At 38.4% G+C, this 12,876-nt stretch overlaps 1 protein-coding gene across 1 annotated transcript in view; it reads left to right on the top strand.

Moving 5' to 3' along the window:
- The window catches only part of DAP (death associated protein), a 51,397-nt gene extending 38,818 nt beyond the window's left edge, over nt 1-12,579 (top strand). Inside the window, exons 3-4 of the mRNA XM_061449214.1 lie at nt 8,469-8,511; nt 9,761-12,579. Of these exons, the coding sequence (XP_061305198.1) occupies nt 8,469-8,511; nt 9,761-9,880 (163 nt within the window). The 3' untranslated portion in view covers nt 9,881-12,579. The remainder of the gene's footprint in view (nt 1-8,468; nt 8,512-9,760) is intronic.
- The last annotated feature ends 297 nt before the right edge of the window (nt 12,580-12,876 follow it).

Here is a 12,876-nt window from a genome sequence, read left to right as displayed (position 1 = left end):
TTGCAAATGCTTAAAGTCTACTCTCCTCTATTCCTTATTTTAGAGTTTCCTTTCAATTGTGTCACCATCTAAGTACTGCTTGTTTTATGTCAGTTTTCACAGCTCTCATTTTTCTACAGTTTAGTGGCTACAGATATTAAGTGGGCTAATGCTGCAGTTGCTGCCTGTGAGAAGGTTGTCACTGACGTTCACTAAGAGCTAATAAGTGATAACAAGGTTGAAGCCTAATAAATGAACCAGCAGTTGGAGAATTATGGACTATTTCTAGATCTTCTGAGTTTATAGAAAAGGTGAAATACTTAAATCTTCATTTTGTGATCAGAAGAAGATATGAAAGAGAAATTTACTCTCTGACAGCAATGTAATGTACAACAATATACATAAGAGGTAGTGGATACCTTTCTTAAATAATTTTCTTTTATGGCTAACACATGCACTAAATCAAAGATGAATGAGAGGCTGGTGCAATTAATCAGGCCATATGCTGCAATACAATGACAGAGAATGTAAGAACAGTGAATGTCAATCAGTTGCTGTTAAATATAATGGCCAGTGATTTACCACCTCATTAAATGATCAAGACACCAAATTCATTTGTATGTGAATAGCAAAACAAATAGTCATTAAAATTTCCTGATAGGGCACTGAGCTCTTCTTTCAAACTTGCCTTAATTTTACCTGTATAGGAAGAGAAAAATACTAGCAGAGTGGAAGCTATCTTGTGGGGTATATCAAGGCCCAGTCTAATACATGGGGACAAGAAAGTTGTTTTCCAAAAGTAGTGTTTGTAGGCATGTGTATGAATTTGTGTGTGTCTGTATATACTGCGTATCATCATATCTGTATGTACTGCATATCATCAAGATATGGTATCAAGGGGACATACTCCTTTTTACTTAATTTAGTATTTGTTGCAGTACCTGGATTTCTTTGAGGTTGTTCCCTACTTACTGTACACAATACGTAGAGGTTCAACAGTGCCATCCTGTGGGTGATCTTAAAGGTTTGAAACCTATGGCAGATAAATAAATGACCTCAACAGGATAAATTATTATAGAGTATCAGATACAGTATGTCCCCATGCAATCAGCTAGAATATTTCCCTCTGGTAGTCAGTCAAACTAATTATTACTTTTCTGTCTAGAAAATTAATAACCTAAATGTATTATAACCAATGAGAAAGTATTTCAGGCAAGCTGATGAGCAGTGTGCTTCTTAGTTTTACTCTGTTGCTGAAAAACGTGGTTTTAATCATCTCAGTGTGTTTTTAATCATCTTGGCATTTATTCTCATAGACAATACCAAAATCAAAGGCAGCTATGTAAATTCAAATAAGTACCTCTATAAAGAAGTATCTGGACATCTTTAAAGAGGCATTGGACTGAAACTCAGACTAGTTAGCTTCTGTGTTTCATAACCAGAAAGCATGAATTCCCAAGCAACCTTGAAGATAAAGTTGGATGATTTGAGCAGCTGGCCAAAATGCTATTAATTCCAGAAAGATAAGGGCAGGATTAAGCTCTGAAGTCTTGTTGACTGAAGATGGAATTCTGCTTAGAATATTTGGAGAACTTTCTGTTCATGGAGGACAAGGTATAAAGTAGCCAAACTGCTCTAATTAGGGGATCAAAGACTAACTGCAGATCATACTATTTCGTGTATGTCTTTCATTTTGCATGCTAAGCAACTTGCCATGAGAGTGAATGATGTATCTATCTGGAAATGAGCGAGGCAATAAGGGGCAAGATGCTTGGTAGAAGTTTCAGCTCATTTTTCAATTTCCTGTTGGAATGGGGTGCTGGAGGGGCAAGGTATGTGCTGCCTTTGCCTAGGGGTTCAAGGAGTTGGGTGCAGCTCCAAGTTCTGCATAGGTACTTCTCCAGTGTGCACCTTTGCGTGAATTTCTCCTTTGCTTTCCAAAGCTATAGTCCAGCTATGAGTCGCAGTACATGCCACTGGGTGATTGATTAAACAAAGAAAACACCAAATTACAAATTCCACCATTATTCTTTGGTAGTTAAAAATGGCATGATTTGTGGTTCCTTAGTCTTTGAAAAACCCATCGTTTATATACTTATATGTTTGTTTGCCAGATCCACTTAAACAGATGTATCATTGATTCCCATGAGTATGAAAAGACAAATATGAACCATTCCCATTTAGAAGATTAGTTTAGTGTAGTTTTAATGCATTTAACCTTTTTTTTAACTTATTTTGACAAAAGAAAAATCTTCTAGCCTAAAAAAAAGCTTGCATCTGTGTAGTTCTGTCTTTTTTAAAGTAGGCTGACCTGTTGTAAATATTTGAAATGTTGGCATAATGGGAATCTAGAGACTCTGCCTGTATCCTGATTTACAGTACGTAGATGGTTTTTGGATAAATCAGATATATTGGGAAAATAATCTCTTACAATATTTAACTGAAGGCAGAAAGGGTAATAGCATACCAAAGTTTAACCTCTGCACAGAAGAGATTTCTTCGTAGTCCTGATCAGTTTAAGTTGAGCCCTGGAGCATCAGCATTCATATAACTTTTGTGCATTTCTGTCCGAACTGATATGAATGGATTTGTGTCTAATTCTGGTTTTGAACCTCATGAAACTCTTGATCTTGATTTTGCCTTATTTTTATTGTATTTATGTTGCCTCAGAAGGTTCTACATTTCATTCAATAGTATTTTAAAGGTATCTGCAATTATTAGTTTTAAATGTATGTCTTCTACTTTCTTCAAATGTCACATTCTACTTATATTACAAAGAAGATAAATGGGAACAATATTCTCCGCTGTTTAGTGTACTGTCTGCAAATAGTTCTTAGCTCTTTCATCATACAGAAGTTTCTCCATGCTCTCTCAGTTGTTTTGGGTTTTTTTTCCATCTTTATTTCTGTTCTAATTCTTTACTTACGGTGTTCCTGGACTGAAAACAATGGCCATGGGAATGTGTCACACTCTTCCCTGCGTTTGGGACCACTCACAACAGCTGTGAATCTGTGTAATTGATCTATGTGTATATTCATAGCCTCTGCACCTATATGTGTGCATTCACTGCATAGATAGAGTAAGAACTGTAAAATTCCTTGTTAACTTAGAGAACTAATTTATTCAGTTTCTCTATTTTAAATTGAGTTGGATAAATACTCATCTGCCCTATGTATGTTCTGCGTCCTGTAGGAGATTTCACAGTAATTCCAGTGTCGCTGGGTTTAGCTTTAGAGTATGTCTGTCAGACTTCAGTTCAACTAATCCGTCTGAGATGAAGGCATGAGATTTTGGTATTATTAATGCCTCATTTCATCTAGTTAATGATCTTTTTAAGTCTTCCATCTTCTTTGTTATTTACTTGTAATGCCAGATAAAAATCTTATTTAAGTGAAGTATTATGAAACAGTAGAAATCTATTTCATTTTAATACGATCAGGATAAAGAGTCTGATGTTAAACAAGTGTATTTCTTAGCAGCATTGCACATGTAAAATGAGGGTAGGTTCTTTGAGCACTCAGATCTTAACAAGCAGATGTGTTCTTTTTCTCCATATGTTACAAATATAAGAATTTGCAAGTACTGACACTCACTAAGCAGTCTTGGCAAACATGCTATTGTATTCCTTACACAATATCAGCTGTGGCTATTATTTAACTTTAAATAAATGTGTGCATTAAATTGCTGTAAAGCACATACATATATATAAACAGAGCCAGTTTTTCTCAAAAAGTAATATATTTTTTGGCTTTTTTTGTTTAGTGATGCCTAGACAAAGGAATGCTGCATCTTCAAAACAACATCTGTCAAACCAATTTTCATCAGATTAAGTATATCCTCAAAGCAACTGTAACAATTTACAAAATACTGGAAATGTAGGTTGTGCTTTGCATAAAGCACCAATAGAATTTAAAGCACTTGAAGTGTTTTACAAATGTAGTGCTGCTAGCCTGTGCATAGTCTCCATTTTTTTTTCTATTTTCAGTAGGTTCTTGGGGAAGATAATGAGTGATGTTGCAACACTTCTATGCCAGTAGATGTTCCAGAGTGCAATTGCAGAGTTATGATCCTGGAAGCTAATCTGGGTCTGCAAAAGCCAGTGGTTTGAGAGGCTGGCAGTAGAAGTTAAATTTATTGCGAAGAAGTTCATCTGTAGAAAGATTTCTCTCGTTAAGAGTGAAATTAAAATGTGAATCAGTGACTGATTATCCAGGCCTTTCTCTGATGTGTTGAATTCCTCCTCATTAGTATAGATGTGTGACTCTGTATGCTCTAGTCTGATTCTGGTTCTATAGATCATCGAAGATAACTGGTAATGTTAAATTTTTGAAGATCTTTTTTGGGACAGTGTAATCTGATTAAAAGGGGGGGGGGAAGCCAGTGTTTTTTTATCTAGAACATAAATAAAGACACAATCATTCACATTTCTATCAGCTTTCTATCTTTTTTTTTCCCTTGCTAGGGAATAATTAATGCATGAAAATGAGCTTCCTAATAGGCTGATGTGTCTTCCGTAAGAGCGAAGCATTTTGCCTTTGTAATCATTTGAGAGGTGAAGTCTCATTACAGTGTGTGCCTGCAGCTGAGTGTGGGAACTGAAGTCAGCCAGAAATGAATGATGGGATTTATATAAAAGATTTTTGTGGATGGAGGGTAGGGGTGCTTGAGCTAGAAGCCAAGTCAACATTACCTTAGTTCTTATGTTTTGGAAATCTAGCATAAGGCAAGAAAAGTCTAGTCAAAAACCCATCAAGAAGACAAATAAGGGTGAAAGTCAAGGACCAATCTGTTCCAGCTGCGTCTGGATGTAGATACATTTTTCCAACTCTGGTTTCCCATTACCTACCTGACTGTGAATGGCCCCTGTGCTTCCTTAAAATGTTCGGCTTGAACCTTAGGCCACTGTATCCAGCTCTGTTGTGTACCTGGAGAACTTCGTACTTTAAGGTTTGGGTCCTTTGAATATTAATAGCATGACATTTCAAAGAGGAGACCAGGGTTTCTGAGAAGATGTATGCAATTTGCAGCAGGGAAAGCTGTTTTTGAAACGACCATTATGCAAGAGATTCCTTCCAGTTGTCATTTTAGGCCAAAACCAGGGGGCATTTACCTTGGTTTTAAAGCAAGAAGTATGAAACACACTGCAGATAACACAGTGTGGTGATGGGCAGACAAGCTGTAGCACGTTCAGCAAATACAGGCTCTCTGGGAAATGTTGATTTGAATTTCATGCATCATCTGAGCATAGTGAACACTGAAAGGTCGTGGTAAGAATATAAGAAAAAAATCTATCTGATTTGAATTTCACAGTATCCAATATTGTTGTTAATGCACTGTCAAAGAAATAACTGTTTCTGTGGATGTGACTAAAGCCAGATTCCGTGCAGAAAGTAGTTGAAGAATAACTTGCCACATTTTTTTTTTCCCATTTACTGTTCATTTCCTTTATAATGTCATGGTGTTAGTTTATGAATGGTACCTTGAGCCACTGCAGTACATCTGTCTTTCCCCAGTCAGTTATTTCTCTGAGTTTGTTACTCGGCATCCAGGAAATCTCATGCAGATGGTAACATATGAATTAGCTTAGTATAGTTTGGATAAAATGAAAGTGTTTGGCTATTGATCTTCACTTGTTATTAGTTTATACTAATAGAAAATTGGATTGATGATGTCTAATATAGCTATCAAAATATTCTTTCTTGTAACACGAAATATTACTGGTGCTCTTTAATGGAGGTATTCCAGAGCAGAACGTCCTTTTCTCCCTTTTTCTAATTCTGTCTGTCTGACTTTAAAAATCTCTAGAAGGGATGATGAGTGTTCTAAAGTAACAAGGGTGTTCAGAGACTGGGTAGCAATACTGTGACTTAAACAGGGCTCAGGCAATATTTATTAGACCATTATATCAAGTTCTAATACTGTGCTGCTTGTTACCTTAACATCACGTAACATCATATTAATAAATCTTTACAAGCTGTGTAGTTGTAAAGTGCATCATAATAATCAGTATCATTCCTCTAATAAATAATTTGATTTGTGTTTGCTTTGTGTTGTTCCAACCTGATTAGCTATAACATCACAGGGCAGGGACCCTTCTGATGGTGCAAGTTAATGAGCCACCTGCTTAGAGTCCTCAGTTACAAACATGCTCAAAGGGAGGCACAACTTCATCTCTGCACTCACCTTCGCTTTGCAATGCCTCAGATTATGTGGTTTTCTTACAGAAGTATTAACCTGTGTTGCGGAGATTTTCTGCAGTTCCTGATCTTGATCCTTCTGCAGACTCCATGCACATGTATGGATTTTCTTGCCCAGGAGACCACTGCAGTTGCTGATTATTTATAGTTTAGACACTGTGAAAATGCCCACCCCCAGGGCTGGACTGCTGGACTAGGCTTCTCCTTGGCCTTCATGTAGTGTTGGTCAGCTCAGTAGGTTGGTGGCCCAGGGATACTGATTGAATCTGCTAATCATAGAATCATAGAATAGCTAGGGTTGGAAAGGACCTTAAGATCATCTAGTTCCATATCCCCTGCCATGGACAGGGACACCTTACATTAAACTGTGACACCCAAGCCTCTGGCCTTGAACACTGCCAGGCATGGAGCATTCACAACCTCCCTGGGCAGCCCATTCCAGTGCCTCACCACCCACACAGTAAAGAACTTCCTCCTTATATCCAATCTAAACTTCCCCTGTTTAAGTTTTAACCCGTTACCCCTTGTGCTATCACTACAGTCCCTAATGAAGAGTCCCTCCCCAGCATCCCTATAGGCCCCCTTCAGATACTGGAAGGCTGCTATGAGGTCTCCACGCAGCCTTCTCTTCTCCAGGCTGAACAGCCCCAACTTTCTCAGCCTGTCTTCATGCAGGAGGTGCTCCAGTCCCCTGATCATCCTTGTGGCCCTTCTCTGGACTTGTTCCAACAGTTCCGTGTCCTTTTTATGTTGAGGACACCAGAACTGCACACAATACTCCAGGTGAGGTCTCACGAGAGCAGAGTAGAGGGGCAGGATCACCTCCTTCGACCTGCTGGTCACGCTCCTTTTGATGCAGCCCAGGATACGGTTGGCTTTCTGGGCTGCGAGTGCACACTGAAGCTGGCTCATGTTCATTTTCTCATCGACCAATACCCCCAAGTCCTTCTCTGCAGGGCTGCTCTGAATCTCTTCCTTGCCCAACCTGTAGCTGTGCCTGGGATTGCTCTGACCCAGCTGTAGGACCTTGCTCTTGGCATGGTTAAACTTCACAAGGTTGGCATCAGCCCACCTCACAAGCGTGTCAAGGTCCCTCTGGATGGCATTCCTTCCCTCCAGCGTATCAACCGAACCACACAGCTTGGTGTCATCGGCAAACTTGCTGAGGGCGCACTCAATCCCACTGTCCATGTCGGCGACAAAGATGTTAAACAAGACCGGTCCCAACACCGATCCCTGAGGGACACCACTCGTTACTGGTCTCCAGCTGGACATTGAGCCATTGACCACAACTCTTTGTGTGCGGCCGTCCAGCCAGTTCTTTATCCACCGAGTGGTCCATCCATCAAATTGATGTCTCTCCAATTTAGAGACAAGGATGTCATGTGGGACAGTGTTAAACGCTTTGCACAATTCCAGGTAGATGACATCAACTGCTCTACCCCTGTCCATCAGTTCTGTAGCCCCATCATAGAAGGCCACCAAATTGGTCAGGCAGGATTTCCCCTTAGTGAAGCCATGCTGGCTGTCACCAAGCACCTTGTTGTTTTTCATGTGCCTTAGCATGCCTTCCAGGAGAATCTGCTCCAAGATTTTGCCAGGCACAGAGGTGAGACTGACTGGTCTGTAATTCCCCAGGTCATCCATTTTCCCCTTCTTCAAAATGGAGTGCCTGTTCTTACTGGCATGGATGAAGGTCTACAAATGAAAAAGCAGGGTGCGCTTTGCTTTATGTTTTTTAGTGTTTGTTTTGTTGTAGACTTGATTTTCTTGTGTAATAGATAAATACCCGCTTGAAAAATCTCTGATACTGGGTGTTGTTTTTTTTCTGAGACTCAAAATCTTAATCCGTTTGATTGACAGATATAAACTTGAATTTTATTTTATTCTCCATCACAGCAGTAAGTTTAGTCCAAGTAGTTTTCAGTGTTGCAATACAAACACACTGAGCCTAAAGTACTCCTGGCAGCTTATCAACAAAATTTGAGGATTAAGAAACCAATGCAAACAAACAAAGACTCTCAGCTTTAAGTAAGGAACATAGTGTTGCTGGACTAGCCTTTAACTGCTGTCACAATTAATGTGAAGCAATAGCAGCCAAAAATGATAGGTCTTTTCTTGCTGCATTAAAAACTATTAAGGCAGTGGTCATTTGAAGGGGAAATTTGTCTATTTGAATCATTCATTAATTGTCAAAAATGGCACTTTTTTTTTCCATTGTATATGTGATGTACTTTTCATTTTCACCTTCTAAATAATTTATACAAATAACCCCTCTTTTTTTTTTTTTAGCCCACCTAAGCCAACGGTGTTCATCTCTGGTGTCATTGCTAGGGTAAGATTATCATTAAACATATTTAAAGGAGAGGAAAATTACTGTAGGCTTTCCAGAATTATCGTTGATGAGGGCATAATTAATCCTTTGCATTCCCCTTCCTCTTTTATCAGAAGAGGTTTTATGTTTTGTTTGTTTGCAAGTCCCTTTGAGCATTCTTTTTGCTTTTGTGTGAAATTGAAATTATTTATTGAAATTACTTCCATTGTTCTATTCTGAATTTTAGCACTTTAAGTTTATTGGATCTTATTTTCATACCTAACTAGTCATTACTGCATTCATTTCCTGCGAAAGCAATTGCATGTTAAGTCTACTGCTATAGCTTGATCTGTGATGAGGAGTAACATTCCTGCCTGTAAGGATATGGGCTTGAAGATACGTGTTTCAGCTGCCATTTGTGCCTTGAGGTACATGGGATTCAAGATGTTATTCCCTGGTTTTCCAGGACCTGGAAATACATAAGCTAAATAATTAGCGTTAACTAGCCATTAATTTCATGATCAGTAATTCATGCCATGTGTGTTGTGACAGGGTTTTTATCATGGCTTTATATGATGGTCACCTTTATAATGATAGCCGTACATCTCTGAGGTCTACAGTATGGTTTACTGTAACATGCTGTGGTTGCATCAGATCGAGTAAGTGGAAAGAGCGAGCTGATGCCATTTTCCCTAGCCCAAAGGGGTAGTAGACCGGCAGTGCTGTTTTTCCTGGACCTCCATCTGCACCAAGGTGGATACCTATTTAGGCATTTACATGCCTGATTACTTGTAACTAATTGTTGCCTTAATGTTTAGTAACTTTGATAACACTTTAACAGTTGTAGGATAGTGGTATTTTTTATGAGTGACTCACGAAATGTCACACATAAAAAGCACAGGCTGCCAGTTTAGTGGGCATGCTAAAGATTCAAAATGGGAAGGAAATACTGTCTTAATTTTGTAACTCAGCTCTTCTTCAGATAATCTAACAGATCTTCTTCAGATAACCTAACAGAGTACTGTATTTATCCTTAGGATGCTGTCAGCTACAAGTTAGTGTATTAACCTATGAAGAGCAAAATTGTTTTAAAATTTTCTGAGTCTTAATAGCTCCCAAATATGTATAGAAATTTCTTGTCTAGGTAATAAATAGAGTAACATGCAACATTGTTTTCCATCTGCTTTTCACAGTTCTAAAAACATACACACATTTCAACCGGAAAGTACACTTTTAAGATTAAATTTTTCCCTGTGTGTTCTTTGAACAGGGTGATAAGGACTTCCCTCCAGCAGCGGCTCAGGTGGCTCATCAGAAACCACATCCTTCTGTGGAAAAGCTTCCTCCCCCACAGCATGTCAAACAGCACATCCACCAGCCTCGCAAGTGAGCTCTCCATCAGAATCCCAGCCAACTTGACATGAGCGAATAAGTTTTCAAGAGAAGATGAAAACCCTTTAGGATTCACACTGTCAGATCAGTTAAATTGACCTCTAAAATAATATCCTGTTTCTTTTACTTCAATTCTCAAGGGTTAATAAAAATGAAGACATTGTTTATTTGTTATCCCGGATGGAAAATTCTCTGTTAAGTGTGTGCTGATTAGGGGTGGGTTTTTTATAAGATTTTTCTTATTGCCAAGGTAAAACTTTAGTATGAATAATAAGATTAATGAGCTTAAAACTTGTACTTTTAGGTGTGGCATCACAGTAGCAGATAGTTAATGCAGCTTTTATGTTAAGACGGTAAGGAAGAATAGCCCTTTTGTACTGGTATCTTTAATATCTGGAGGGAGTCTGTGTATGCTAAGACAGAAATTGGTGGTTGTCTTGCTTATGTATAGCCCTTGCAGTCTTCAGTATCCTACAGCATTGCACCCCAGTGGCTATGCCCTCTGATTCCAACTAGTGAGATGGTAGAAGGGCCCCAAAACATTCATGAGTCGGCAGAAATCCAGCTGAATCTTCCTTACACCCCCTTGCACTCGCACAGCCCTGCTGAGGTTCTTCCATTTGGAGGTGTGTGGGTATGGAGAGGGGTGAGACATCAGAGTTACAAGAACACAGTTGCTGTAGGTAGCTGATATGTGATCTCATGGGTCTCATTGATGGCTTCATTTTTATGAGGTAATGATTATTAATGATAAATAACAAGCTGAAGGAGCTTAGGACCCTCCAGAATTGAACTTAAACTGGTGGAAAACCTGTATTCTTTTTTGACTTACAGTTTGAAATCACTTTTTGAGATCAAGAGATACCATTAGTAAATGTATTATATTTTATGACCCAATCTCTGTTGTTCATCATGGTATTTTTAAGAACAGTAGTGATAAGAGGGAACAAAAGTTAACTTTTCAAATAGAGTGATCAGATTACTTTGGGCCACATAATTAAATCTTTTGGTTACAGAGTTCAAAATCACTTAGTTCTGTTGTTTTCCTTCTGCTGCTCATCTCTGTAAAACCCAGGAAAATAATTTTTTAAACATTTTATCTACTTTTTTTAAAGTATTCTTTTGGTTTTAACAGACTATAAATACAATGGAGCCTTTAGTACCCTCTGGTTTTCTGAAATTTCTAGTAATTTTAAAAAAGTGTGTACCAGAGAGTGCTGCAAGCATTCATCTGGCAAACCAATGAAAATTTGGGGTCACCTTGGCCTTTACTAGTTTGTTTATGTGTAAAATCAAATAGTACAGAAAACCAGTGAGGAGAGATTTAAAAATATTATTTTTATAAAATTTCTGCAGATTAAATAATTATTCCCTGAGCAGCTGTTTTAAAACAACAGCCCATTTCACAAGTGGAGTAACTCACTTCATGTGGGCGAGAGGGACTTGGCATTTCCATCTATCTCTTCATAGCCTTGAAATGGAAATGATGGTTTGCAAAGTATATGCATGGATATGTTTATTCTACACACAAGGAAGGATGTACAAGCTGTATGTACAATCCTAATTACCAGTTTAATTAGATAACTGTACTTGCCTTAAGGAATGAGTGTTGTTTATAAGAATTATTCTGTATTAGAATATGCATCATTTTAAAAATACGCTTTCTGTTTCTGATGATGGTACGTCTGAGGCCTTATTTGTAGCTGCTCATGAGTGTGTAAGTGATTCACACATGAGTAACTCATTCATAAGGGAAGTATTGTTGAGCCTTTTGAAACATCTGCATGAGGTAATTTGCTGGCAGAAATGTTTGCAGATTCGGGACTGAAAGCAGTGGCATCTCTATGGTGCAGCCAGTAGCTGCCAGCATGCTGCACCAGCAATGAAGCAGGTCGTTGCAGTTGCTTCATACTGGTAGCTGCTGGCTTGAGAATGAGCTGGATGCGATTCAGCTCTCCTAGTCCTGTGCCTACATCTGAGGTAGTGTCTAGACTCCCGCTGTAGTCAATGGTAATGTAGTCAAGACAGTCAGTAGAGTTGAGGTATGGCGTCTTGAACCAAATGGAAGCGTCTTTAAAGATGAGCTGGATCATTCTTGACTCTGTTGACTGCAGTGGAAAACGAAACATACCTCAGTGTAAAAGCACACAATTAGATGTGACTAGGTACCTCTACTCTGTGTCTACCAATAGCTGGTAGAAATGCTTCTGAAAACAACACCACATTCAGTATCATTCTAATACTGAAGTTATGAATCTGGATGCCTTTGGATTACAAACTACTGCTTCTGGATGTTAATACAATATATACACCATGTATAGAGAGTACTCAAATTTTGCCTTTGGTTACTTAAAGGGGTATGTAAGTTTGTACAATATAGTATGGCTTTCAAGATAGCTTTAGTGGCTTTTAGAGTGCAGGAATTCCAATACGGTTAGACAATGTCTCTGTATGAAAGCATATTATATATTGCTGGAGGTATCCATGTTTATAGATAGGCGTCTTTACCAAAGCATTACCTTTCCCAAAATAAAGAATCATAGCTGGTCATCTGGATTGCCTTCTGATGGTTATTGGTACTTTTAAAATGTTACAATAACATACAAGCACAGGAGATGTTCAGATGTTTCCTTGAAATGATTGCAAAAGAAATTTTCTGTAATTCCCAATGTGGCAATAATAAAGCATGAAGTTGTACATTGGGCTTCTTTTTTTCTGTAAGTACAATGTAAAGCAGCAGGGTGCAATTTTGTGGGGTTTATGAGATTTTATTACAGAATGCTCCATGACTAATCAACATTTTATAGATAGTGAAATTTATTAGGAAGTTTTATGTCACAGTGGATGAGCTGTTTTGGATAGTCCAGCCTCATTTAAAATAGAAACTAGATGCTACCAGCTAGAATGGGGATTGCTTTCCACTGTGAAATTGGAGATCCTCACTTATCTTTGTGAAGCTATTGAATCTGAGCCTGGTAATAAATCAGTCTGATA

The sequence above is a fragment of the Pezoporus flaviventris genome, unplaced genomic scaffold, assembly GCF_033815535.1.
Source record: "Pezoporus flaviventris isolate CSIRO_AGI_PZ_B2104156 unplaced genomic scaffold, CSIRO_AGI_Pfla_v1 ptg000007l, whole genome shotgun sequence".
Lineage (NCBI taxonomy): Eukaryota > Metazoa > Chordata > Aves > Psittaciformes > Psittacidae > Pezoporus > Pezoporus flaviventris.
Note: the sequence above shows the minus strand (reverse complement) of the source record. Positions and strands in the feature narration are given on the sequence as shown.